The sequence below is a fragment of the Eulemur rufifrons genome, chromosome 16, assembly GCF_041146395.1.
Source record: "Eulemur rufifrons isolate Redbay chromosome 16, OSU_ERuf_1, whole genome shotgun sequence".
NCBI lineage: Eukaryota > Metazoa > Chordata > Mammalia > Primates > Lemuridae > Eulemur > Eulemur rufifrons.
The window spans coordinates 87,524,899-87,551,495 of record NC_090998.1 but is presented as its reverse complement, the minus strand read 5'-3'; the positions used below and the strand labels follow the sequence as shown (position 1 = coordinate 87,551,495).

Here is a 26,597-nt window from a genome sequence, read left to right as displayed (position 1 = left end):
CAGGGCCAGGGGTCCTTGAGGAGCCGTGACCCGGGAGAGTGGCCCATCCACGCGTGCCCAGCGGCCCGCGGCTCTGAGGGGTAAATAATTGAAGGGCAGGTCACACGAACCCGCCCGCGTCACAGGATGCCTTCCCTGCCGGGTCTGGTTACGCCCCAGATCACATTCTGACATCCCCAGCTGGTGAATAATTAAGCTGCCACCTCCTCCAAGGCAGGCCTCCGTCTCCAGATCCTCCTGCAGCCTCCTCGCTGCCTGCCGAGCAGTGGACACCTGCAGGGACCGACGTGCAGTGCTTCCAGCCCAGCCATCGCCGCCAGCTCCCAGCCTCCTGCTCAGACCAGCTGCAGCCGCCCCATGGCCCCCGAGATGGACCAGTTCTACAGGTCCACCATGGCTATCTACAAGGTGAGCGCGTGGGCAGCCCGGGCCCAGGGCCGGAGCACCTCCTCCTGGGGTGCAGAGGTGAGGCCACAGGTGTTCTGGGAAGGGAGGCCCCGAGCCAGGCTGGGCATGGGGCTGGGGACGCCCGGAGTGGCAAGCCACTCTCTCAGCAGGACCCCTGACTCCCAAACACTGGGCAAGGCAGGATGGAGCCAGGACCTGGGGAGTGAGAGGTGAGAGTCCAGGAAAAGAGCTGGCTGCCTGGCCTGGTGTTGGAGACTCTTCCTCTCATTTCTGAGCCCTCACTCAGACATCCTACTTCACCTTCAGAGGTGTTGCTGCAATCTCCATAGACATTTACTGAGCACCTCCTGTATGCAAAGCCCTTTCACATGGAAGCCTCACATGACCCCCTGCGAAGTGGAAAATAATTACCCCGTTTGACAGATGAGAAAACAGACCAAGGTTAAACAGCTCATTCAAAGTCACGAAGGGAGGAAGAGGTGTTGCTGGGGTTTGGATCAAGACCCAAGTCCAAGTCCAAGTCCAGGGCTCTCTCTACCACCCAGAGAGCTCTCCACCTGGCCACAGCCTGGGGTGGCCCACGGTGATCCAGCCACAGCCTGGCTCCCAGGGTGTCTTCCTTGACAAGGGCAGGATCTGCCCTTCCCCTGAGGTGACTGTCGGCAGCCCCGTGTGTCTAGCCCAGCGAGGCCTGGACACAGGGCAGGGCTGGGCGGTGCCTGGCAGGGGCCAAGGCAGGTAGACAGGCTCCAGCCACTGGGAGGAGAACCTTCAAGGTGCACCATCTCGGGGTCCCTCCAGGGCAGGTGTGTGAGTGGGAGCTGCCTGCAAGGGGACCCGGGCTTGGAATGGGGCCCCAAGAGATGGCCTCTGAGGCCTCTGCAGCCAAGAACCAGGATTCTGGGTGACCCCAGGTTTCTAGGTGGGCTCCCCAGGGTCTGGAGGCTTTTCACTGGGGCTGGGGGTGCCCTGCCTCCGTGCCCGGGCTGCTTGACTCTGTGCGTCGTGCCTTCTCCCGTCTCCACGCCTCCCCTCCCTGCCCTGCTCCAGAGCATCATGGAGCAGTTCAACCCCGCCCTGGAGAACCTGGTGTACCTGGGCAACAACTACCTGCGGGCCTTCCATGGTGAGTTCCCCAGGCCACAAGGCACCCAGCCCCTGGGCCTAGCACCCCCATCCACCGGGCCCCTCCATGCAGTCATCGGTGCCCCCCAACCTGTGGGGTGTATTCTCTGCACCCCACACAGAAGCCATTCACCAGACCCTCCGCTCACCCTCACACCCCTGCGGCTAGAGGCCTTACACACTCCACACCTTTCTGTGCCCGCCTATCCCAGTTCACACCCCCAACCCTAACCACCTCCCCTCAGGTGCCCCAGACGCTTCTGAGACACAGTGCCCTGCAAGGCCCACGGCTCCCCCAGCACCACCCCCAAAGGCACACACATTTCTAGGTGTCACCTCGATGCCCCCCGACAAACCCACCCCCACCCCCAGTCCTACCTCTGCACCCCCAGCCTCATCCCAACTGGCCACCGGTCCACGCACCCTGCAGCCGGCCCTCGCCCCTTCTCTGTCCCTGCGCAAACCTTTTCGGCCGCCACAGTGGCTGCCCATACTTGCAGCAACACGCCCTCCGCCAGCGCTGTCACCCCCAGGGCTGAGGGCCTCAGAGCCAAAGCCTGCGCTCCCCACGCCCTCACCCGGAGCCTCACGGCACACCTGCCCACCCTCCTCATGGGCACACATGCCCACACTCACCCACGACAGGCACACCCAGGTCCCGCTCACCGCCAGGCCCTGGGCTGGGTGCAGCTGTCTCGCAAAGGGACCCCCTGCCTCATCCTTGCCCTGACCCCTGCTCTCCTCTGGCCCATGCCTCACCTCCACACACCTCCCAGGGCGCCCCCCCTCCACACACATGCCCCCCACGGGTGAAAGAAGGAGTCTCTGGGAGGGTGGGGGTGGATGGGCGCGGGGGCTGGAGCGGTCCCTTCTCACCCTGCAGCTCTGTCCGAGGCGGCCGAGATATACTTCAGTGCCATCCAGAAGATCGGGGAGCAGGCCCTGCAGAGTTCCACCTCGCAGATTCTGGGTGAGGCGCTGCCCCTGCACTGCACCCTCTTCTCAGCCCGGGGCCTCCTTCTAGCCCACCCTGGCCTCCCCTCCGCACGGAGCCTGTCTGTGCCCACCTGTGGGCTCCAGAGGGGGTTCCTTTGGCACATTTGCCTCCCAGGATGTCCCCTCCCCTGACACAGGCCTTGCAGCCCAGGGTCCAGAGCCCAGCCTCTCCTTCTGAGCCCAGGCCGCTCCCTGCAGGGCTGCTCCGGAGCTGGGACAGCATGCCTGAGTCCCTGAGAGCCATGTGGGAAATCCCTGGACTTTGGTCCCAAATCCAGCCTCGGGCAGGCCCTCTGTTGGCTTCTGGTGGGAAGAGGGAGGGCAGGGCAGGCTCCCCCGAGCTAAAGCCACAGCTCCAGTCCCGTCTGTGCCTCCAGGTGAGATCTTGGTGCAGATGTCAGACACCCAGCGGCACTTGAACTCTGACCTGGAGGTGATGGTGAGTATTTGACCCCAGCACCTGGCCAGGTCACTCGAGGAAAGCAGGCTGCATGCCAAGGAGAACAGGACCCAACCTCCCAGGTTCCCTTCTCAGGGAGGACTTCCCAGCCCGCAGCTGGCTCTGTGACATGAGGACAGAGTCTGCCCTTCTAACACCTGCCAGGGCCTGGCTCTGCTGGGCACAGTTCCCTACAGTAGCTTGTTCAAGGCTCTGGCACCCCAAGGAGGCTGGTGGCATTTCTGTCCCCATTTTACAAGGGAGGAAACTGAGTCTCAGAGACGTAGTCATCACCTAAGATCCCAGAGTGAGTGGAGAGCATCGGGTCCCAGGACGCTGCCTCCTCCCCGCACCCCCACCCCTCCTCCTCCAGCCTCCCAGGGAGCAGCCGCAGGGATCTGGCCAGGCCGCTCCCATGAGGAAGACCCTTCCATGCCCCCACTGCCCACAGAGCTAAACACAGGCTCTTCAGCAAGGGGTCCCAGGCCCTACAGATCCAGCAGCCCCTCTCTGACTCCCCTAGCCCAGCCCGCCCACCCTGGAGGGCTGGCCCTCGCCAGGGTCCCCACCCCCACGCTGCTGTCCTGCTGTGCTCTCAGCCCAGACCCTCGCAGTCCAGCATGGTTGTCCCTCATCTGTGAAGCCTCCCTGACCCCCGGGCAGGCTCAGCCAGTCCTCCCTCTGGACTCTGACAGATGCTTCTGTCTCTCCTTAGCACGCAGTGGTTCTGTGGCCTAAGCATCTGGGGTCAAAGCCCAGCCTCGCCAGTTACTCGCTTTGTGACCTTGGACTCTGTGCCTCAGTTTGCCTATCTGAGAAATAGAGACGATCGTAATAACTGCCTTGTAGGATTCTTGAGAGGATGAAGTGAACTCATAAGTGTAAACTGTTTACCCTGGCGCCCGGAAGCCCCCCGGTACCTTAGCCATGATAACCGCAAGTAGATGGTAACTCGCCTGCCTCTGTCGCTCCAGACCAGGCGCCCTGCAGGGGCTGGGACGGGATCTGCTTTTCTCTGTGGCTTCAGGGCCTGGCACGGGGCCTGGCACCGAGCAGGGCCTCAGAGACTGAGGGACGAAGGAGCTTTGAAAGGGAGTGGGGCTTGGCTAGACGGGAGGAAAGAGGGCGTTTGTGCGGCGACGAGGTGGGCAGAGGTGAGCCAGAGAGTGGGTGTGGGGCAGAGTGGGGGCGGTGGGGGCCCTGGTGGTGAGGGGTCTTGGAAGTTTCAGAAGGAAATTTCAACTAATTATGACAGTCCGTGGTTCTCAAACGTGTGGGGTGGAACCCCCGGAAGTCAGAGTGCTCTTTGGGGGTCACCATAAAATATTGATCAGGGAACAATTTCACTAGCAGAAAACGTGCGCGACGCCTACACACATGGCACTTGGGGGTGTAGCGCTGAGCCCCTGCCAGCCCCTGGGGCTTGAGCGTGGAGTTTCAGAGCCCATGGCTTCCTGTTTGTGCTCAGTGGTCCTCCAGGCCACTTGCGGCACACCTGGGCTGGGGAGGGACAAGTGTCACCCAGGCCCTCTCTGTAAGAAGAGCTGCCCTTTCCAGGCACCAGCGTCTTGGCTGTGACAACTGGGCAGGTCCATGGCCAGGGCAGTACCAGGTAGAACAGCGCCAGAGGCTGCCTCCCCCTGGGGCTCGTGTATTCAGTTGGCTGCCGTGTGCCGGGCGCTGCTGCAGGCACCGGGGATGCAGCGGACAGAAAGCCCTGCCGGACCAAACCCACGACGGAGAAGTGACTTGTAATATACGTAACACGCGTTAGATGCAAAATACACTCTGGGGGGAAGAAGCGCAGGGTAGGACGTGTTCGGGGTTGAAGGAAACCATCCCCAGGAAGGTGATGTGGAGAGAGGCCTGGAGATGAGGGGTGAGCCAGGGCACCTGTCGGGGAAGAGCGTCCCGGGCAGGGGGAACAGCTAGGGAAAGGTGGGGACGCTGCAGAGGGGGACGAGGGGGACGTGGCCTGTCGGGTCGCTGGCCCTTCTCTCAGCAGAAGCAACAGCATTAGAGGGTTTTGAGCAAAGCGGGGACAGGATCTGACTTAGGTTTAGTTTTTTTAAAAATCTTTTTTGTTGTAAATGAAAACAGATACTAGAAAACCTCAGTGAACAAGTTAGAGCTTGATGATCATAAGAAGGCAGACCAGCCTGGAAACTGCCACCCAGGCCAAGAACTCCGCCAGCCTCCCCAGAAGCCTCCAGGCGCCACCACCCAAATCACAGCCCCTCCCCCACCCAAAGTGGCCACGGGTCTGAGCTGACTTTGCCTTGTGTTCCTTCGTAGTTATCGCCCAACCACACAGCCTAAGACACTAGGATTTGGTTTTGTTCTTTGGGAAAAAAAAAAAATGTCTTTAAGTCTCTCTTAACCTCCTGGTTCCCCTGCATCTCTTTCTTTTCCTTACACTTTGTCTATTGAGACCCCAGGGCCGTCTGACCTGGCTGTCCCACGGTCTGGAGGTCACTGGTGGTGCACCCCTGCTGCAGGTCAGCTGCTTCCGCTGTCCTCTGGGTCCAGAGCCTTGATGGGACTCCAGTTCCACCCCGGGGGCAGGACCAGAGGGTGCTGGGTTCTTCCGTCCGGAGGCATCACTGTGTCTAGACCCATTCATGCGCTGGGGGTCATACTGCTGTTCTGAGCCCCTTTCGGAAGTGTGGTTCTCTGGAATGCCGCCCGTGCCCGCGTTGTCACCCACTGGCACTTTGCATCCGGGGGAGGCAGGAGGAAAGCCTAATTCATCCCCTTGACTCATCCGGTTCCGAGGAAGTGAATTTGCTCTCTGTCATCCTCTGCAGGTGGGGTGACCAAATAACTTCATCATTTTTTACTGGCACCATTATGTAGTATTTTTTATTTTTATCAATATCTTAGATATAAACCTATCGGATGTGTTTCAATGCTTTGCAGTTATTATCTCTCTGATGCTTAAAATGTCCCATCTTTGGCCGTAGAGGGCTCTCCAGTCTATCTCCTCACTCCTTTTGACGTGACCCAGTGGCTTTGCCAGCTTCCTTGCTCCCTGGCATCAGGAGGTGTCCCAGCCTCATCTGCCACTGTTGCTGCTCGACACACGGACTGCGCCGTTTCTTCATGAAGCCCTGTTGTACTTTCAGTTTATAGTGGCAAGTGGTATTTCAAGACTATGATCTGGGCGCTCCTTGCTGCTGGGTTGGTCTTTGTTTCTAGGCTGTTTTAGTGGCCAGCGCTACACATACATACATGTGTATACATCCATATGTGTGTATACACACACATATGTAGTACTATATACATAGATATGTATTTAAAGGTAAAATACTCCATAAGCTCATACTGACAGTCCCAGTTCAGTTTCAGTGCTGTAGGCATTTCACTTGACCCCTCTGTATTACACCAGTATCTCCTCGGTTCCACGCAGGAATCCTGCTTCTCAGGGACAGGGAGAATGAAAGAATCAGAATATCCCACGGTTACCAATTTGCTCTATCTCACGTTACATGCACCACAGACTCAGAAGGATGACACCAATTCTACCACCACCAATTTGGTCTCTGAAAGCAGTAAAAGTTTGTTTTGTGTATGCTGTCCCCTTCTGCGCCCCGTTGTATGGTGTCCACACTGTCCAAGCATACAGCCATCGCACACTGTGACTGCTCCTTTTTAACCCTCTTTTGTCTTTGTTCTACAAGGAATTACACATTGACCAATATTTATACCCGTGTCTCTCCAGTCATCTTGGTTTTATCTGAAGCTTGTTCTCCAACAGCTCCTGCAGGAAGGCCCGCGTGAGCAGCGTGCTCTGGTTCTCGCAGGTTCGTGACAGTTTGTCTAGTCTCTGTGCTTGAAAGTCAGCTTTGCTGTGTCTAAAATCCTTCAGTCTTTCTTTCTCTCTCTTCTTTCCTCCCTTTCTTTCTTTCTTTCTCTTTGAGTATCTTAAATGTCTTTCTTCTGATATAAAACATTGAACATTGCTGATGAAAAGTCTACTTATCTATTTTTTTCTATCACAAGTCACTTACTCTTTTTGCCTAGGTGCCCAAAAGATTTTTTTCTCTTTCCATTTTTCTTAAATCTAGTAGTTGTTCTAGAATATGGTCTGTCTGGGTTGATATTCTCAGTTATGTGATGTACTCTTTCAATATGTAGTTTCAAATCTTTTGTTTAATTTCAAGAAGGTTGTCTTGAATTATGGTTTTTAGAATTTTTTTTCCCCTTTCTTTGCATCTCTTCTTCAGGGACTCCTGTTATCTGTACGTTAGGTCTTCACAGCCTGTCTCCAATATTTGTCTCTTCCTCTGGGGTATTTTACTTTTTTCTTCATTTCTCTTTCTTTTTCCACTTCCAGATATTCTGATTTAATATCCAGAGGTAGGATGGAGCCCATAGTATGGACCCTGTCATGGATATGGATCTATGTCTATATCTGTAGCTATCGGCTATCGGCTTACTCAGATATAATTCACATACCATAAAATTCACCCTTGTGAGGTGTACAATTCAGAGGTTCTTAGTATATTCAAAGTTTTGCAGCCCTCCCCACGATCTAATTTTAGAACATTTCATCACCACCCCCTAAAAGAAACTCATGCCCCATTTCTTCATTCCTTTTTTATTTAAAAAATTTTCCTCCTTTTTGTTTTACATTTCTCTTAAGGTATTATTTGTGCAATTCATTCACTCTTACATTTGTTATAGTTTGGCCTTTATTACCAAACTTACGTTTTTCTTTTCAAATTTCTCATTTTTGCCTCAGTTCTGTCACCTCAGTTCTGAATTTTTCTAATTCTCATCCACGTTGTTTTTCCCTCTCTTGTGTCATCTTCGTACAGTCTTGCAGTTCCCTGTTCACCCAGAGGTGACAGTGTCCTTCTGTCCTGCAGGCCGGCTTTCCTGGTGCTCTTCCATCGTCCGTGTGTTTCATACTCTCTTTTTGCTCATAATAACTTCCTATTGGATTCTACTTTAGAGGTTTTCTGTTGCTCACTTTTACGGGAAAGTACTTTTTTCTGAAATTTTAGAAGGAGGCATAGTCAGGACAGCTTTTCTGACTCCACAAGGTCTCCTCCAGCCGTTCTGTGGTTTCCCAAAGATACGGCAGCTTCCTTTTGGAATGCTGGCTGTGATTTCCAGTTCTGTTCCCTCCTCTACTTTTGCTGGACTTTCTCTTTCCTTTGTGTCTGTTGTTCCTGTTCTTGATTTTGATCCCGCTCAGAGCGTTTCTTCTCCACGTGGGCCCCGTCCCGGGCTGGAGGCCAGCTGGTCAGTTTCAGGAGTGCCCAAAGGCTCGACTGCGCCGCCCTTCAGACACCGCGAGGGGCCCCTCGCACTCGCCCCTCTGGACGGGCAGAGTCCCTTTGCGGTTTCACCTGCTGTCCTCATACCGGCTGCCGGGCTTCCTGGGCCTGTGCTGGCTCTGTTGAGGTGCTCCTGTGCTCGGTCCCTCGACACCCAGCCACCTCCCACTGTTCCTCCGCACGGACACTGGTCACGTGGACCCCACAGCTGGCACTGATTTGCGTTTGGGGGATTGTGAGGATGTGCCGTCCTGTCGTTTCATCGTGGATGTTGTCTTCAGTTTCTGATTTTGCTTTCTAGCTTCCCCTTCAGTTTTTATGAGATGAAGGAAGATTTAAAAACTACATATTGTTGCCACCATTATCTCAGAATCTGATTATTGTTTTCTATTGAAGTAAAACTTACATACCAAAAAATACCGGGTTCTTAAGTGTTAAGTTTGATGGATTTTGACAGTTGTATACACTGTGTCAACAAGATTCGGAACATCTCTGTCAGCCCAGAAAGTCCCTGTGTCCTTTTCATCTGTCTCACTCCCCCAGGGGCAATGCTCTCTGGCTTCTATCTGTAGAGTTTAATTTTGCCTGTTCTAGAACTTCTGGTGAGTGAAATTCTATGCTATGCATTCTTTCACTCACCATAAGGCCTGTGAGATTAATTCATATTGTTGCTTGTATAAATACTTCGTTGTTTTCTTGCTTGGTATTCCATTGTATGAGTCTCCTGCCATTTGTTTATCCATCCTTCCGCCGTCAGTCGGGTTGTTTCCAGTTGAAGGCTATTACGGAGCTAGTGCGAGTAAGACTGCTGGGAACATACTTGTATGCGTCTTTTTGTGTATGTTCTCACTGCTGTCGGATAAATATCTGGGAGTGGAATTTATGGGTCAGAGGGTTGACATATGTTTAGCTTTATAAGAAACTGCCATGTCCACTCAACGTCCACCCACGTCCATTCATGTCCACCCACATCGACCAACGTCCACTTATGTCCACTCATGTCGACTCACATCAACTCATGTCCACTAATGTCCACCCACGTCCACTCACATCCACTAATGTCCACTCACATCCATGGTACTTGTACCATTCTGCATCCCCACCAGCAATGGATGAAAATTGCTGTTCTCTCCATCCTTGTAACATTCCGTTTCGTTAGTCTTTTTCATTCTAGTCATTTGGTGGGTTTGGAATGGTGTTTCACTGTGGCCTTGTTTGGATACCCCTGATGACTAATGACTTTTAATGGGCTTGCTGGACATCTGGACATCTCCTTCTATGTGGTGTTTAGTCTCTTACTGATTTTTATTGGGTTATACTTATTGTTGACAAATAGGATTTCTTTGTACAGTCAAGATGTGAGTCTTTTGGGGGGGTTTTTTTTGTTTTTTTTTTTTTTTTGAGACAGAGTCTCACTCTGTTGCCCAGGCTAGAGTGCCACGGCATCAGCCTAGCTCACAGCAACCTCAGACTCCTGGGCTCAAGCAATCCTCCTGCCTCAGCCTCCCAAGTAGCTGGGGCTACAGGCATGTGCCACCATGCCCGGCTAACTTTTTTAATATATATTTTTAGCTGTCCATATAATTTCTTTCTATTTTTAGTAGAGACGGGGTCTCGCTCTTGCTCAGGCTGGTTTTGAACTCCTGAGCTCAAACGTTCCGCCCACTTTGGCCTCCCAGAGTGCTAGGATTACAGGCGTGAGCCACCGCGCCCAACCAAGATGTGAGTCATTTGTCAGATATATATGGTGAATATTTTTTCCCAATCTGTAACTTGTATATTCATTTTCTTAACAGTGTCTGTCTTTGATGAGCAGAAATTCTAAATTTTTATGAAGCCCAATTTAGCAATTTTTTTGCATGGCTCATGCTTGTGTCCTATTCAGGAAATCTTTGCCTACCCCATAGCAAAGATATTGTCCTAAGTTTTCTTCTAGAAACTCTATATTCTGGGCTTTACGTTTGTATCTATGATCCATCTCATATATTTATATTTTTGTGAATGAAGTGAGATGGAGTCAGTGTTCATTTTTTCCTGTATGAATGTTCATTGTCCCAGCACCATTTTAAAAAGACTTTCCTTTACCTATCGAAGTGACTTGATGTCTTGGTCAGAAATTGATTTGTCACATATATGTGGGTCTATTTCTGGACTCTCTACTCTGTTTTGTTGGTATATTTGTCTATAGTTACACCAGTGTCACACTGTATTAATTACAGTAGCTTTATAGTAAGTACTGAAATCAAAGGGTCTCTAAGAACTTGTTTTTCTTTTTCAAAATTGTTTTGCTTATTGAAGATCATTTGCATTTTCATATAAATTATAGAATTAATAAGCTTGTCAGTTTATTCAAGAAAGCCTGCTGGGATTTTGATAGGGATTGCATTAATCTGTAAAGCATGGCCATCTTAACAATACTGAGCCTTCAGATCCATGAATGTCGTGTATCTCTCCATTTATTTATTTTTCTTAGCAATGTTTTGTCATTTTCAGCATAGCAATCTTGCACATCTTTTGATAGATTTATTCCTAGGTATGTGATGTTTTGGAAAGCGTTGTGAATGCCATTAACAATATTACAATTGGTCACTGCTGGACAGAGTAAGATGACGCTGGCACGTGTACTGAGAACAGATTACCAGGTCAGAGGGCCAAGGGCAGAGCAGGACGGGAAGGCCAGTGAGGAGGCGGCTGCAATAACACGGGGCCGGGATGGCTGGGCTTGGGGACGGGCAGCAGCGTGGTGGGCGGTGGTGAGGAGAGATCAGACAGAGGGAAGAGCCAAGAGGATTGTCTGAGGGATTGACGTCAGGTATGAAAGGAAGAGGTCAAGGATGTGCCAAGGTTGTGGCGTGACCCGCTGAAAAGGCGGAGTTGCCATTAGCTGAGGTGCTTTTTGGAAAACCAGCCGGAGATGTGAACTAGTCAGTTGTATGTACGAGGCCCGAGTTTGAGAGCAAGGTCGTGGCTGGGAAACGCGCCTGGGCGTTGTCAGCGAGTGGCCTGGATGAGCACACAAGGCTGTGGATAGAGAAGGGAAGAGGCCCGAGGCCTGAGCCCTGGGGACACCATCCTCAAGGGATCAGGGAGAAGAGGCGGAGTCAGCAAAGGACGAGAAGGAGCAGCTGGGGAGGAGGCGGCCCGGAGGAGGGGCCCAGCTGGGAGGTGAGGACAGGAGGCATTTCAAGGAGGAGAGAGCGGCCAACTGAGTCGAATGACGCTGATAGCACGAGTCAGAGTCCTCAGAATTGACCGTGGGATTCAGCAACGTGGAGGCCTCGTGGTTGTTTCCACAAAACATTCTTGTGGGTGTGGCGGAACAATAGCCTGACTGGCGGGGGTTCAGGAGGAAGGGGAGGAGGAATGGGGCAACCCAGAGAGGCAGTTCTTTCAAGGGGCTTTCCTGCCCAGGTGGCAAAAGGACTTCTTGAGAGTCACCGGAATCGCTGTATCTGTGCAGCTTACATCCCATGGTGCCACCGTGGTGTCCGCTCTTAGCTTCCTGCGCTTCTGCGTGGAGGAGCTCACAGGACCCTCTGGAGTGTGTGCCCCGGGCAGGGGATGGAGAGGGCAGTCTCTGCTGTGCGGGCAATGCCTCAGCCTGCCCTGGCGGTGGTGACGCCCTAGCGTCAGAAGCCACCTGCTACTTGCAGACAGTCCTCTGGTCCCCCTGCAGCAAGAGCTCAAAGTTTGCTTCAGGCTGGGCGCGGTGGCTCACGCCTGTAATCCTAGCACTGTGGGAGGCTGAGGTGGGAGGATCGTTTGAGGTCGGGAGTTGGAGACCAGCCTGAGCAAGAGTGAGACCCCGTCTCTACTAAAAATAGAAAAAATTAGCCAGGCAACTAAAAATAGAAATAAAATATCAGCCAGGCGTGGTGGTGAGCTCCTGTAGTCCCTGTGACTTGGGAGGCTGAGGCAGGAGGATCCCTTGAGCCCAGGAGTCTGAGGTTGCTGTGAGCTAGGCTGACACCACGGCACTGTAGCCCGGGCAACAGAGCGAGACTCTGTCTCAGAAAAAAAGTTTGCTTCAAGTTTCAACCTCTTAATAGGCCCATTTCTTCAGGTGCTTGACCACGATTTTCCATTAGCCCAGTGATGCCTGCGCCCACCTACGGGGGGCATCCTGGTGTGTGTCCTCTGCCGCACTGCCGATCACAGCCAGGCTGCGACCACAGGAAGAATCACAGTGTGGCCGTCCTGCTCACGTGCGCATGTCCATGGTGCACCGCTTCCCTTGCGATTGGAAGCAAAAGCAACAATATCACATGACTTGGAAGTCAGCTTGTTCCTAGGCAGTTTTTCCTCTGCAAGAGGAGCGGGGCAGGGTAGAGAGAATTAGCAGGAAAGGAAAGAGCCCAGCTTGTCTGCTGTGCTGACAGCAGGGGGCCTTTAGGCTGTATTTTAGGGACGTTTTCCAAGAGCTCCTGCACCCAGGCCTCCTGGGGAAACCCCTCCCAACCTCCCCAGGCTCCCAAGGCGGGTGGTCCACATCCTGGGCCACTGTCCTGACGGCCCCTGCTCAGCCTCCGCCTCCTCCTGTGTTGTCCTTGTCTCTGCAGGCCAGCCCTGCTGTAACTGAGGCGATCTCTGCGCGTCCATTCTGTCAGTTCTGTGCATTTAAAATATTTCCTGTAGCTTTCAGTGTGGTTCAAGGCAATCTCTCCGGGTCCCATTCACCATCTTCATTGTGCTTTGCTTACGAACTCGCCTGGGATTTGAGGGTCTGCCCCACGCCATATCTCCCATGAGCCCTGTTGTTTATTTGGGGCCATTTTGTAGGAAGTGGGGATGTTCGGGAACACGTGGATCATGTTTGAGCAGAAATCTCGGGCTGTCTCTTTCCAAGGGAGGTCACAAAATTTCAGGGGGCAGCACTGTGAGGTTCACACCAGTGCAGGGTTGGGAAGGCTTCTTTCTATTGGATCCAGCAGGAAGCAGCCCCCATCAGGTAGAAACGTCTACCTGCTGTTGCTGTGATTGCGCATGTTTCTGTGCGATGTTGCTGTGATTATGCATACCTGTGCGGCACCTCCTTCCTGGCACTGACACCCCTTCCCCACACTGGCAGCTACGGGTTTCAGGGCGTGGACGGTACCAAGCAGGCACCCTGCAGCTCCCCTACAGACCAGTGGTTGCCAAGGTTTTGGAAATAATCGTGGGAGAAAGACTTCAATTTTAGAAATTTTATAATGTACTGATTTTTTTCTGCCTACTGGGAGGAGATTACCAGCATTCCTTTTCTGGGCAAGCCCCTAGCCCCATGGGAGGGAGGTCTTGCAGCTTAGTGTGAGGACGCCTGGGGCAGGAGGAAGGCTCGGCTGTGGTCAGGGGTCTGTAGACACGCAGGCTAAGCAGAGGTGGGAGGGCCCCAGGGGTGTCTGAGGGTGGGGGACGCTCCTCTTGTTTCCTGTGCAGCCTGAGCCCAAGGGCAGACAGTGCAGCTGGAGGGAATTAGGCCGGCCCGACTCCCCAGCGCTGTGAAAGCTGATGGAGGGGTCACGGGGGACCAAGGGGCCGCCTAGGCCCACAGAATCGAAGCTCATCGGGTTCTTAGAGAGCATCTGCTCAAGCCTTTCCTGTTACACATGCGGCATCTGGAGCCCAGAGAGGGACAGCAACTTGTCCAAAGTCACAAAACAAATGGGAGGCAGAACCAGAACTAGGACATGGCTCTTCTGAGCCTGAGCCCGGCAGCCTTCCCTGTCCTCTCCAGGCGGTCAGATACCTGCCTCGCGCTGGCCGTGGGAACCTGCCACCTCCCACGCCCGTCTGAGGCCTCAACAGCTCTGTGTGTTTTGCTGGGCCCTGCCCTGCCCGTGGTGCTGAGCACACAGAGGTGGACCCGACTGGGTCCATGCCCACAGCAGCTCCAAGGGGCTGGGAACAGGGGCCCAGCAATAACTTCTGTCATACGGCTGGAGGAATAAACAATGAACAAACAACTCTGCGCACATTCCAGAACCCAGATGAGGGAGCGATGGATTCTGCCTGGAGATGGGGATGGTCAGGAAGGCCTCTCAGCAGAGGGCCAGGGAAGCTGGCATTTGAAGATTGGTAGGAAATTCCAGGCAGAGAGAATGACAGTGACATAATCAAAGCACAGACTAAGACTAAAAATAAGAACCAGAACTTCACACATTCGTCCAGGATGTGTTTTGAGCAGGGACTGCACTAAGTGTTTTGTGTGTTTAACCATTTAATCCTCCCTCCAACCAGCTGCTCTCATTGTCCCCATTTCTCTGACAAGGGACTTGTGCTAGCATGTGGGAGCACAGCGGGCAGGGTACTGTAGCGGAAGGTGCAAGAGCACGCCCTGATCACGCCCACCCTGCATTCCACACAGGTGCAGAAATTCCACGGAGATCTGCTGCAACACATGGAGAAGAACACCAAGCTGGACATGCAGTTCATCAAGGTGAGTCTGGCCTCCCCACCTTAGCCCCCGGCCAGGCACGGGCAGGACCAGCTCTCCCCATGTGACAGAGGGGCACACAGAGGCCAGTGCTGAGCAGTAACTGGCTGTAGGTTATGCATGTTCCCTGCTGAGTCCCCTGTCCCCGTCCAGGGCTCTGACCCCCGGAGTGGGTGTCTGGAGCTCTCTGACGTGGGGGGATGCTCCCTCCCCTCCACCCTGCCCCAGGACAGCCGCCAGCACTATGAGATCGAGTACCACCAGCGAGCCGCCCACCTGGAGAAGTGCATGTCTGAGTTGTGGCGCATGGAGCGAAAGAGGGACAAGAACGCACGAGAGATGAAGGTACAAGGCTGGAGGCGGGGTAGGGGGCTGCTGTGTGTCTCAGGGCAAGACTGGGCTGTGGGGAGCCCCAAATTCCCCCTGAGGTCCCCCACCCAGCACCAGCCCAGCTGTGGTGAGCACAGCTGGAAAGGCCAGCCAGGCCCTGGTGGGGCGGGTGTTGCTAGCCTTCAAGGCCACCCAGCACCGCTCCTTGCTCTGTGGCTTCCTGGCCTTTCCCAGGGTCCCCAGGCCTCTCCTACAGCCCAGCACCACCCGCCTCCTACTTCACTGAGGAGGCTGAGCCGTCAGTCCTACTGCTCCTGAACATGGTGGCAAAGGTGCCATCACCAGCTGTCCCACCACCTTCCCCTCCCCGCTGCCAGGCAGAGCTATCCCACCCGGCCAAGGCCAGTCCCTCCCCTCGGGACCAGGTCCCCATGCTGACCTCTGTCTCCAAAACCCAAACCCTCTAGCTCCTTTCCTTTAAGTAAGCTCATGTCTCCCTCTTCAGAACCTTCCCTCCCGAGTAGGATTATTAATCTACTCATTTGTCTTTTCACTAAACGGCCTCCCTGGGCCCCACCTCTGTGCTCAGGCCTGTGCTGGGTGCCAGGGACAGAGCGATGGCTCAGACACCAGCCCTGACTGTGAGAAGTGCCCGGACCGGGGGGGGGGGGGGGTGAATCAGGGCCCAGGCTCACAAGGATGCGGGTGCCCATGCAGGGCGGGGAGGCTCAGGAGCTGGGACAGGCGGTGCTCAGGGCAGGGCTCCCGGAGGAGGCGGGTCGGGAAGGATGGGGGCTTGAACAGCTGGCACCTGTGGGGGTGGGATGAGGCCCCCTGCCAGAGCCCCGTTTCCCCCAGGAGAGTGTGAACCGGCTGCACGCGCAGATGCAGGCCTTCGTGTCTGAGAGCCAGCGGGCGGCCGAACTGGAGGAGAAGCGGCGCTATCGCTTCCTGGCTGAGAAGCACCTGCTGCTTTCCAACACCTTCCTGCAGTTCTTCGGCCGGGTGAGCTGGGGCTGGGGTCAGCGAGCCCGGCCCTTCTGGGGCCTGCGCCCTTCCCGAGCTGGCTGTACACAGGACTTTCCCTCCCTCTTCCCTTTTCCCTTCCTTCCTCTCTGTAGAAGTTTATTTTATTTTGCTTTCTCCATCCACTTCTTTGTTTATTCACTTTTTTGTTTGTATCACTGCATACACTCATTTATTCATTCATGGTTTTGTTCACTTTTGCATTTTGCATTTTGCATGCCTTCACTCATTTATGCATTTATTCATTCATGTATGGACCATTTTTTATTCTTGCTATATATTCTCACCATTCACAAATTCAGTAATTGATAGGTTTATTCAGTTAATGTCTATTGACTTTATCATATTACTGAAATCCTCCATACTCTTGTTCTGTTCTGTTTGCTAGACCAGCCAGATGCTCTCATTTCTCATTGGATTTCTGATGAGTTTTGCTTTCTGAATTTAGCTGCCATGTTGTTTGGTGCTTTGGGGTTTATTACTATTATACCTTCTCTGAAAATATTATCATTTATGTACTTAATGTGTCTTTTAATCAAGTTTGATGCTTTTAATTTTACTTTTATATTAATATTGCTCTTCCTACTCTTCACTTATCTCTGTATGTTAAATATGTTTTTTGTTACTAACATACAGCTAAGTTTCAGGTTTTGACCAGTCTGACAGTCTATGTCTTCTACTGTAGGAGGAATCCAGCCCATTTCCATTTAATGTAATGTACCGGGTTTTATTCCTTCTAGATAACTTGAGCTAGCTGCATTTACATTGTCATTTTCTATTTTTCTCCCATTCTCATTCTTGTCAGTATGGTTGAGTTGCTATATTCCTCCTTTCCCTCATTAATTTGGAAATTCTGCTTTCTCTCCTCTTGTGGTAACCTCACTTTGTGACCCTCAGTATCACATACGTATCCATCCATTAACTTTCCAAAAAATGCCACTCCACCTGGCGACACACACACACACACACATACACACTGCTCATTCTGTTGCTCCCCCCAGCCCATAGGATGAGACCTGGAGAAGTATTTTCCTCCCTCCCTGCGAGTCTGAGATGAGGCCTTCGCAAAGCTTTTACTCCTCCCTCATCCTCCCATCTCCCACCTCTTGGTTTGGCCGATAGGTCCAGACCCTCACTCTTCCTCTCTTTGCGGCATGGCCCTTGTATTTCAAGCTACTTTGCTTAGATGACACATATTACCACTGCCCGGTGCACCGCCACCCTCTGCCACCAGCTCACCACACACGTGATCAGAGGCACTGCCCACCCGTTTCACTCCTTCTCGTCTCCCACTGCCTTGCTGTGTCTGTTTCGGTGGGCTGGTGTGGTTAGAGAACTGGCACGAGCAGCTTCTGCAGGCACGCTGTCCGCATCCTTGCGTATCTGCAGATGGCTGGCTTTACCCCGCCTGGCGACTGGCATCGTGGCTGGTTGAAGGGCCCCAGAGCCACAGGCCTTTCTCTCGTGGCCCACGGTGATCTCCCCCGTGTGCTAGTGCCCTGTGCTGTGGGTGCCGGTTGTGTCCTTTCCCTCGTAAGTAACTGGCTCTTTCTTCATGACTGCTTGGAGATTTTCTTTGTACCCCTGGGACTCAGGAAGTTGCCCAGGTGCCACCTTGATGAGTGCCTTGGTCACTGCTCTTCAGGCTGCAGGCTCAAGTCTGTCTGCTTCTGTTTCTTTCATTGTTACCCCTCGGCCATCTTTCCTTTTCCTCGTTCCGGAACTCCTGTCACTGAGCCTCCGCACCTACGCCCTTCTCCCCCACCACGCCCGCCCGTTTCGCTTATTCCTGCTCCACATTTGAGATATTTCTCCTCTTTGACTTATCAGGCCACTGATGCCGTTCTTAACAAGTCCATCGTCTCTTTTAGTTCATCTGTTCCATTTTCAATCTTAAAATCATGCTCTGTCTGATTAAGAAGGTCTTTGTGATGCAGCAAGTGTTCTTGTCAAGTCCCGGGCAAGCTCGTGACCTGTGTCTCCCAGCTGCCGGTGGCCTGCGGGGTTCTAGTCTCAGAACGCTGGACCTCTTAGGTGCCTTGTTTCTGTCCTTTGCCCCCCACGGCCTCTCAGTCTGGGTTGCGTTGAGCTGCAAGGGCCTCAGGCAGCGGCGCTGGCAAATGTGCTGGTGGGGAATGGAGCGATCTTTCTGCCAGGGGCTGCCTTGTCTAATGGTCCAAGCGATATCTCATTTTGGTGTAGATTTGCATTTCCCTGATGGCTAGTGATGTTGGACATCTTTTCATGTGCTGGCTGGCTATTTATGTATCTTCTTTGGAAGGAAACTCCTTTTTGCCGTGTCCCGAATAGTCACCCTCCAACATTAAGAGCTGACCCTCCCTTGACTGTGTCATGGGGGTGATTGCCCCTCAGGAGGGAGGCGTGGATGGCACAGTCAGACTTCCCCTATGCATGGGGAACAGGGAGCATGTTGTCCAACCCAGCTGGACTTTAGAATATCCAAGATCTAACTCCTAAGACAGCTAAGCATAAATATTTGCTTGTTACTATATTTATAAGAAGATTGCATAGTTACAACGAGGTAAAGCACTGTTAGTGCCTGGACACTAAGGTGTCTTTCTCATTCATCTTCAATAATCAAGTCCAAGTCTAGTCAATAACATGCCTTCCCACCTCACCCTTAGCTTCTCTGGGTTTACTGCAGTTGCATAAGTATATCTCAAGGGTAAATTCCTAGAAATGGAATTGGTTAGTCCAAGAACATAGGCATTGATTGTACCAGTTTACACTTCCATCAGCAATGTATGAGATTCTGTGTTTCCACACTCCTTGACAACAGTGTGTGAGCAAACTTTGTGATCTTGGCTAGTCAGACTGGTAAAAATAGTATCTCAGTGTAGTTTTACCCCATACTTGTCTCATAAGTGAGACTGGCATCTTTTCATGTTTTAGAGCCATTTCATTTTCTTTACTGTGACATATCAGTATCTTTTTCTCCATTTTCTTATTAATTTGTAGGAGCTCTTTATATGAGCTGCAAATATTTTTGCCAGTTTGCCATTTATCGTTTGACTTTGTTATAGTAGGTTCAGCTGTGGGAAAAATTATGTTTATTTAGTCAAGTTTATGAGTTTTTTATTTTAGAGTTTATGGGTCTTGTGTCATACTTAGAATAGCTTTTCCATTTCATAAATGTTTTTTAAATTCTCCCGTGATCTCCTGTATGGTTTTGAATCCCTGTCCAGTGTTTCCTCCCACCCACTGGCCTGACTGCCTGGGGCAGGGCTGAGGCAGCCAGGGAAGCTGAGCGCTGTCCAGGCTGGGGCTCAGTGCTGTGGTCATTTCTCCCAGAACCCTCTGACACCCTGGCAGGTGCTCGCCACTGAATGTTCTCAAATTGGACACAAATCCCTTTAAAAAAGTGATACGCAGAACATAATGCTGTCCCTTTACTTACTGCCTCTGAAACAAGTGCACAAAGGCCTTTGGGGTTTTGTCTTCGTGCTACTTTGCTAATTAATTTCTGCAAGGAAACAGAGGGAGTGTCCGCTTAGTGACCGGCTGGACTAGTTGCTCCCAACATGTGAGGCTCTGCGCCTTTCTGTAATTGCTGCCTGAGATTGCTATAAGGGTTTCAGCAGCCGGGCCAGGTTTAAGGGAGAAATCGTTGAAAGGTGTAGTCACAGGAGGCTTCAAAGACAGACGAATACAAGCCACTTGCCTGCTTACTGGAGCCAGTCACTTACTGTAACTTCTCTGACCCTCAGCATCTTCTATAAAATGGAGATAATAATTGCACCTACCACCCAGGGCAGACAGTGCAGTTAAAGCATTTACCATGGGCCTGGCACAGAGTAAATGCTCAATAAAGGGAAGCTCTTCTAATTCCTAAGGTGACAGTCCTGAGCCAGGCTTTGGGGGAGGGGATGTCTGAAAAGAAAAGGAAGAGACTTTTACAGCGGGACAACACAGTGTTTTGATTGTACGTGGGATTTAATGTGTAGAGGCCACTGAGTGACAACACAAAGACGTCAGTGGCATAGCAAGAGGTTTTACTACTCACAGTTCCCAGGGAAAGGGGATGTGCCGTGCCAACGCAGGGCCACGTGGGGAAATAGCAGGGTTCATGAAGAGGCAGCACGAGCTAGGGAGAGCACGGCCCAGCACCATTGCTGTGGTCTCCATGGGAAGGACAGGGTGGGCGAGTTTGAGCAAGTTTAGAATCAGACAGTTTGAATAGTTTCAGCGGGCTCTGGGCTATAGACGTGGTTCCTAGTTATCTGGTACCTGGTCCTGGGGTGATTTAGGGCAGGGGAAATAACGGCTTGGTGTGTGAGGGTTATTAATAGATAAAGGAGGCTGGAGATACGGGCTTTGGATCAGTTGGTTTGCACACAAATGGTGTGCTCCGTGGCAAGCTGTTTACTCTCCCTGGGAGAGGCAGTCTCTCCAGGATTAGCAAGTCCCCAGGATGTCAGAGCATCATGAAACACAGGAAATAAAAAACACGATTCATACACACAGCGGGTTGAACATTTACAGTCCCTCCCCTCTCCACTGCAAGCTGGTATGCACTGTGTGCTCAGCTGCCGGGTTTCCGTCCTTGAAAGCGTTGGAGCAGAGGTAGATGCTTGTGTGTTGGGGATACCGGAAACAACATGCTTATGCAGACTACAGGGATGAACTGGAAAATTGTGTTTGAAAGGCCCCTTTTAGAAAATCACTCAAACTGGCTTAAACAGAAAAGATATTATTACGTAGTTAACCGGGAAGTTGAAGTGTTTCAGATATAGCTGGATCCAGGAGCACAAACGATGTCATCAGAAATTTGCCACCAGTCTGTTGCTGAGTTTGATTTAGTTGGCTTCACTCTGCCTATTTAGCAAACCCCATGAGGTGAAGGCATGTATTTTCCAGGGTGTTACAGGGTCAGTAATGGGATTGCGTTCTTTGGTCACAGTTTTTGGCTAAGCGCCATCCCTGAGCCCACCACTGCAGCCAGGAGGATGGCGGACCTGAGTGGCCAGGCCTGGGTTCTACCCCTTCAGCTGGGCAGTGTGGACAGCCCCACCCAAAGCACACAGGCTGAGAGGGGCTCAGTGGAAGCCCCCCAAGGAAAACCGAGGGGCCTTTGACAAAAGTGGTGGTGGGCGGGGGTCGGAGGGTGAGCTGTCCCAAAGTGACACCACAGCAGTCTTTTGGCCCCTTTTCCCGCTTGCGGGCTGGGGAGCCGCTGGGACCTGGCTGACCCCTGCGCCCCCACCCGCCAGGCCCGGGGGATGCTGCAGAACCGCGTGCTGCTGTGGAAGGAGCAGTCGGACGCCAGCCGCAGCCCGTCGCGCGCGCACTCCCCGGGCCTGCTGGGCCCAGTGCTGGGGCCGCCCTACCCCTCGGGCCGCCTGACGCCCACTCGCCTGGACATGGTGAGGCCCTGGGCGCCCCCGCCGCCATTCGCGCCCCCGCCGCCCCCCGCGGGGCCCTGGGGCCTGAGGGCCTCCGCCTGGAGCCTCCTTCCCCCCGGGCTCCCGCTCTACGCCGCGCCCCCCGGCCCGCCCTTCCGCCCCGGCGCGGCCTCGGCGCCCCCGTGGTGGCTGCGCCGGCGGCCCCTGAACCCCTACGCCGACGGCTGGGACTGGGGGTGGGGGCTGGTCTAGGCGCGGCCCCCGCCCTCCCCGCCCCACCCTCCCCTGCCCGTCTCCCCTCGCAGCCCCAGCGGCCTCTCGGAGAGTTCGGCTCCCCCCGCAGCCGGCACGGCTCCGGCTCCTACGGCCCCGAGCCCAGCGACGCGAGGGCCGCGTCTCAGCTGGAGCCAGACCGCCGGTCCCTGCCCCGGACGCCGTCGGCCAGTAAGTGCCCGGAGCCCCGGAGCGCGGAGGGTGGAGCGGGGAAGAGGGTCTGGGCGGGGCTGCAGTAGTAGGGATCGAGGGCAGACGCGAGGGAGAACTTCCCGCCCTGCAGCCTCGCTCTACGCCAGCGGCACCCAGTGCTCGCGCTCCAACTCCTTCGGCGAGCGCCCGGGCGGCGGCGGAAGCAGCGGGGGCGCCAGGAGGGTCCGCGCCCTGGTCTCCCACTCGGAGGGCGCCAACCACACGCTGCTGCGCTTCTCTGCGGGAGACATCGTGGAGGTGCTAGTGCCTGAGGCCCAGAACGGCTGGCTCTACGGCAAGCTGGAGGGCTCGTCCACGTGAGTGGGAGCCCCAGGGTGCAGCATGGGTGGGAAGGAGCCCCAGGGGCCTGGGCTCTGGCCCCAACTGAGACCTCCCTCGCCTCCCCCAGGGCCCCAGACGACTCTCCTCTCCTCCCTGCCCACACCTGCCTCAGTTTCCTCATCCCTTCCCTGGGGGTAGGAAGAGCATCCTCACCAAGTCCAGGGTGGACCTTGCGAGATGCTAGAGGAGGGGGGATGGGCAGGTTCTCCCAAAGGAGTGAAACGTTATGGAGGAAACACCGTTGATTGCGCACCTGCTGTGCGCCCCGCATTGCGCAGCCCTGGAGCTCTGATGGTGGAGGGGGCCTGTGCTGAGTAGATGAGGGACAGGTGGGCAGGTGGATGAGGGTGGGTGTGTGGCTAGGTGGCAGTGAATGCCAGGCTGAAATGTGCTCACCTCCTTGCAGTCATGCGCAGTGGAAATCCTTAAAGAACCCAAACCAATATGTTTTGACACCCTTCATGGAGGGGGAGATGGAGAAGTCCATACACTGTGGCCTCAGAAAGCCTGGAGGGGACAGCAGGGTTGGCAGCCAGAGAGGGAGCATGCAGGGACCACTGTCCTGCAGGAGAAGCAGGAGGAGTTGGGAGCTGGCTGGAGCCAGGCAGTGCCCCCCCCAGGGCTTCCTGGACAGGAGAGCCAGAGCGTGGGGTGCCTGCTCCCACGAGTGCTGTAGGAGGGGAGGAATGAATGAGGCAGGGAGAGGGGCACGAACGGAGGGATGCGCAGGCGGGGGTTGGGGGCGGGTGTGTGTGTGTCTGTGGTTGAGTGGATGGAGGACAGTGGGTGAGGGGATGAGTGTGGGTAGGAGGGTTCACATTTGTACGAGTGGATGGACAGGTGGGTGTGTAGATGGGGGGACTGACTGGGTGATGGGGGGCATGGGAGGATTGCACATGTGGGGTGCAGACACTGATGGGTGATCGGAGAGGTGAGGGGTGATCGGTGGATTAGCGGATACACAGGAGATGGGTGGCCCCTGGGTGGCTGCCCATATGGGTTACAGATGGGTGAGTGGAGGCATGGGTGATGCATGGAGGGTTCATAGGTGCAAAGGTCCGTGGCTGGGCAGGTGACCACATGGACCAGGAATGGAACGGGGTCATTGGGGAGAGACTGAGGACAGGGACACCACCTGCCCCTGGAATGCTCGCCTTGCAGACCCCCATCAGACAACAGGTGTGTAGCAACCTTCCTGGGGGCCTGATGACAAACCTCCTAGACCAGCGCTCTCCCATCACGTCCCTGGGAACACCATTATTCATTCTGTGACTCATAGGTTAGGGAAAATGGCACATTTTATCATGAGTCAGCACCTTGAGGTGAAAACAGAAGTCAACATACTGAAATGGTTCTGTCCTGCCAGTTTGAGATGAAATAGCTTCCAGTTACCTTGAGGTGAGGATGCTCCTGATTGGGTTATTTGGGGTCTAAGGCGGCTCTTTGGAGAACACCTTCCCAGGTGTCTCCAAGAATCCCATGGGCTCTGTGGAGTCTGGAAAGATTCAGGAGCAGCACAGTTTCTTTCCCTCCCCACACCGGGCTCTGAAGTCACGAGCCCCCAGCCTAGGCAGAATCCAAAAGCAGGAACGGACTGCTACGGAGCAGGGGTGCAGGCTCAGAGCTCTGCCTGCAGATCACCTGGGACCGGCCTGGGGTAGAGGGGTGAGGCGGAAAGAGCACTGGATTTGAAGTCAGGCACCCTGGGCTTGGGTGCCCTTCCTCTGGGCGCCTGCCGTTGCCTGTGGTCCTCCCCTACCCCTTTGCCGACCCCCTTAAGCACACTGCCTTGTAATCAGCAGTTGTGGGGCTGTCTCCCCGCAGGCTGGGAGCTTCTGGGGAGGAGGAACCGTGTCCTGCTCTGTGTGCACGGCCCACGGTGGTGCCCAGTGAGCAGGGAATGAAGCTGGCCAGTGCGTCCTTGCTTTCCTTCTCAGACCTCTGCTTCCCCCTCTCCAAGCTGCCCCAGCCCCTGGTGGGACATAGGGCTGGACGGGTGAGTTAGAGTCAGACTCTTTAAGGCCTTGAATGCCAGAAAAGACCTCCTTCATGAGACTGACCAAGTTACTATCCACACAGCCCTGGATCAAGGCCGGGCACACAGCAGTGCGCAGTAATCGTCTGACCCGCTTGGGATTTGTTTTGGTCATTGTTGATCACTCGGCCTTGCTTAAAGGACCCTCTGCTTCTGCCCCACAGGGGCGGCTGGTTCCCCGAGGCCTATGTGAAGCCTTTGGAGGAGGTGCCCGTGAACCCCATGGCCCCCTTAAGCCCCATGACCTCCATGAACCCCGGGAATGAGCTGCCTTCCAGGTACCTGCGTAATTAGGGGTGAGGCAGAGCTGGGGACTCCAGTGGGGGGGTGTCCCTGCCCACCAAGGGAGGCATCTATGAGGTACAGTCTTGAGTGAGCCCAGCCCCCTCCAGCCCCTGGAGAACCACATCCCAGGCGCCCCCATCTCTCTACCCGGCCAGCCATTGAGTCCATCCCTCTGCCTTGTCTCAGGGCCTCCCTCAAGCCATGGCCTCCTTTCACCCAGGTGCAAGGAGGAGGCTGGAGGATGCCCAGGGGCCCAGCAGGTGGGCTCCGGTGCAGCAAGGCCCCCAGCCCTCTGACCCCCTTTCTCCGGACTCAGGTCCTACCCACTCCGGGGCAGCCACAGCCTTGATGACCTCCTGGACCGGCCGGGCAACTCCACAGCCTCCTCAGAGTACTGGGATGGCCAGTCTCGCTCCCGTACCCCGAGCCGGGTGCCAAGTCACGCCCCCAGCCCTGCACCTACACCCTTGCCCGGCAGCCGCCGAAACAGCATGGGCAGCATGGGGGCGGCCAGTGATGTCAAGGTGAGCCCCCAGCCTGTCCTCACCCCCGGCGCATCCGGCGGGCAGGGAGGCAGGAGACCAGGAATCCCCCTGCCCTGTCCTCTTTCACCAGCCTCAGTCTGCCCCGCTGTGCAGAGAGGGGTGGGTGGGGTCTGAGCCTGGGGTAGAGGGTGGGGGGAAAGCTTTCTTCTCAGGGTCAGTAGCCCCAGGTGTCTATGGGTGGGGGGCGGGCACTACACCCGAAAGCTTCTCCTCCCCGCTCCCCGGGGCCCATGGGCTGGGACTAGAAGGCAGGACCCTAGGGCAGGGGGGCACCTCCCCATGGGTTCACCCATTCTCATCCTGGGGGGTTTAGGCCTAGGAGGTGGTACTCCAGCATAGAGGTTTCTCAGCTCTGAGGCCCGACGGCATTCTGGGCTTCAGAATGCCAGGGTCTCGTTCCCTGGGAGGTGGCTTGGCAGGGCCCTCTGGTCCCTGATGGGAGGGGTTCGCCTGCCCCTCTGCCCAGCAAATGGCCCTTCCCCATCCCCCTGCAGAAACTTATGTCTTGGGAGCAGCACCCGCCAGAGCTCTTCCCGAGGTGAGTCCTCACTCGGGGGCCAGAAGAGTCCCGTTGCTGGGGGTGGGTGGAGGTGACTTGGTGGGGGCAGGAGGCAGACATGGACACCTGGTTCAGTTGCCCAGCAGCCTTCCTGGGCCCTCATTCATTCCAGCCTCTCTCCCTACAGGGGCACGAATCCCTTTGCCACTGTAAAGCTACGTCCCACCGTCACCAACGACCGCTCAGCGCCCCTCATCCGCTGAGGCGCCTTCCTCCATTGGGGGTCTGAGGTGTACCCCGCACACCTGCCTGGGGGCTGTGCAGAGCTGGCGGCGGCAGCAGCAGCAGCAAGGGATCTAAGTGGGACCCTGAGACTGGGGGTGGCTGCCCTTCCCCAAACCGCAGCCCCAGCCCCAGCAGGTCCGCGGGTGCTGGCCTGGGGTCTGGACCTTCACAGTAAAGCAGGTGGAACTGGGGAACAATTTCTTCCCCTCCTGGGGCCCCAGGACTCTCCCTGGGGGGCCTACCTCTTGCCCCAAACCTCTTTCCCGCTTCTCTGCCCCAGACGGGAGGAGCTCCTCATACCACCCTCCCTCCCCAAACACGTCCCTTTTAACTTTTGTAAACAATGAGAAATAAAGTAAGTGGACACGGCAGTCGGAACTGTGGTGTCTGATCTGGGGGACAGGGCAGAGGGCTGGGGATGGAGACCCTCCCTGGAGAATGGGGTCCAGGGGGTCGTTTCCTGGGAGGCCTGTCTCACTCTCAGCCCCTCATTTTGAGCAACTCTTGGTGGGGGGGGGTGCCCCCGAGCCTGCAAGCTCCATCCTTCATCTCCACACTGTCACCTGCATCTCATTTCAGCCCCTGGGTTCCCCAGGAAATAGTGGCTACTCCAAGTGGGGGGGAGGGGGGCTGTGGCCGAGGGCCAGGACCACCAGCAAATTACCCTTAGGTGGCCTGGGACACAGCACCCTTTGTTCTGGCCCCTCCGCCCCCACATTCCCAGACTCTCAGGCCTGGATTAGCCTTATCCAGGGGA

The 26,597-nt window shown here is 54.8% G+C and overlaps 1 protein-coding gene across 1 annotated transcript; it reads left to right on the top strand.

The window, feature by feature from the left end:
* Positions 1-284: 284 nt before the first annotated feature.
* Positions 285-26,126, top strand: BAIAP2L2 (BAR/IMD domain containing adaptor protein 2 like 2). Its single transcript, XM_069490481.1, has 14 exons — positions 285-408; positions 1,459-1,534; positions 2,417-2,503; positions 2,907-2,968; positions 14,597-14,668; positions 14,894-15,010; positions 15,854-16,000; positions 21,253-21,405; positions 21,690-21,828; positions 21,941-22,166; positions 24,391-24,504; positions 24,828-25,035; positions 25,551-25,594; positions 25,743-26,126. The coding sequence occupies exons 1-14, from the start codon at positions 358-360 to the stop codon at positions 25,816-25,818; spliced, it is 1,572 nt and encodes a 523-aa protein (XP_069346582.1). The 5' UTR covers positions 285-357; the 3' UTR covers positions 25,819-26,126.
* Positions 26,127-26,597: the final 471 nt, after the last annotated feature.

Coding starts and splice junctions, on each gene's coding strand:
- BAIAP2L2 (XM_069490481.1), top strand. CDS start 358: ATGGCCCCCGAGATGGACCAGTTCTACAGGTCCACCATGGCTATCTAC. Junction 409..1,458: donor CCACCATGGCTATCTACAAG/GTGAGCGCGTGG, acceptor GCCCTGCTCCAG/AGCATCATGGAGCAGTTCAA. Junction 25,036..25,550: donor GGGCGGCCAGTGATGTCAAG/GTGAGCCCCCAG, acceptor ATCCCCCTGCAG/AAACTTATGTCTTGGGAGCA.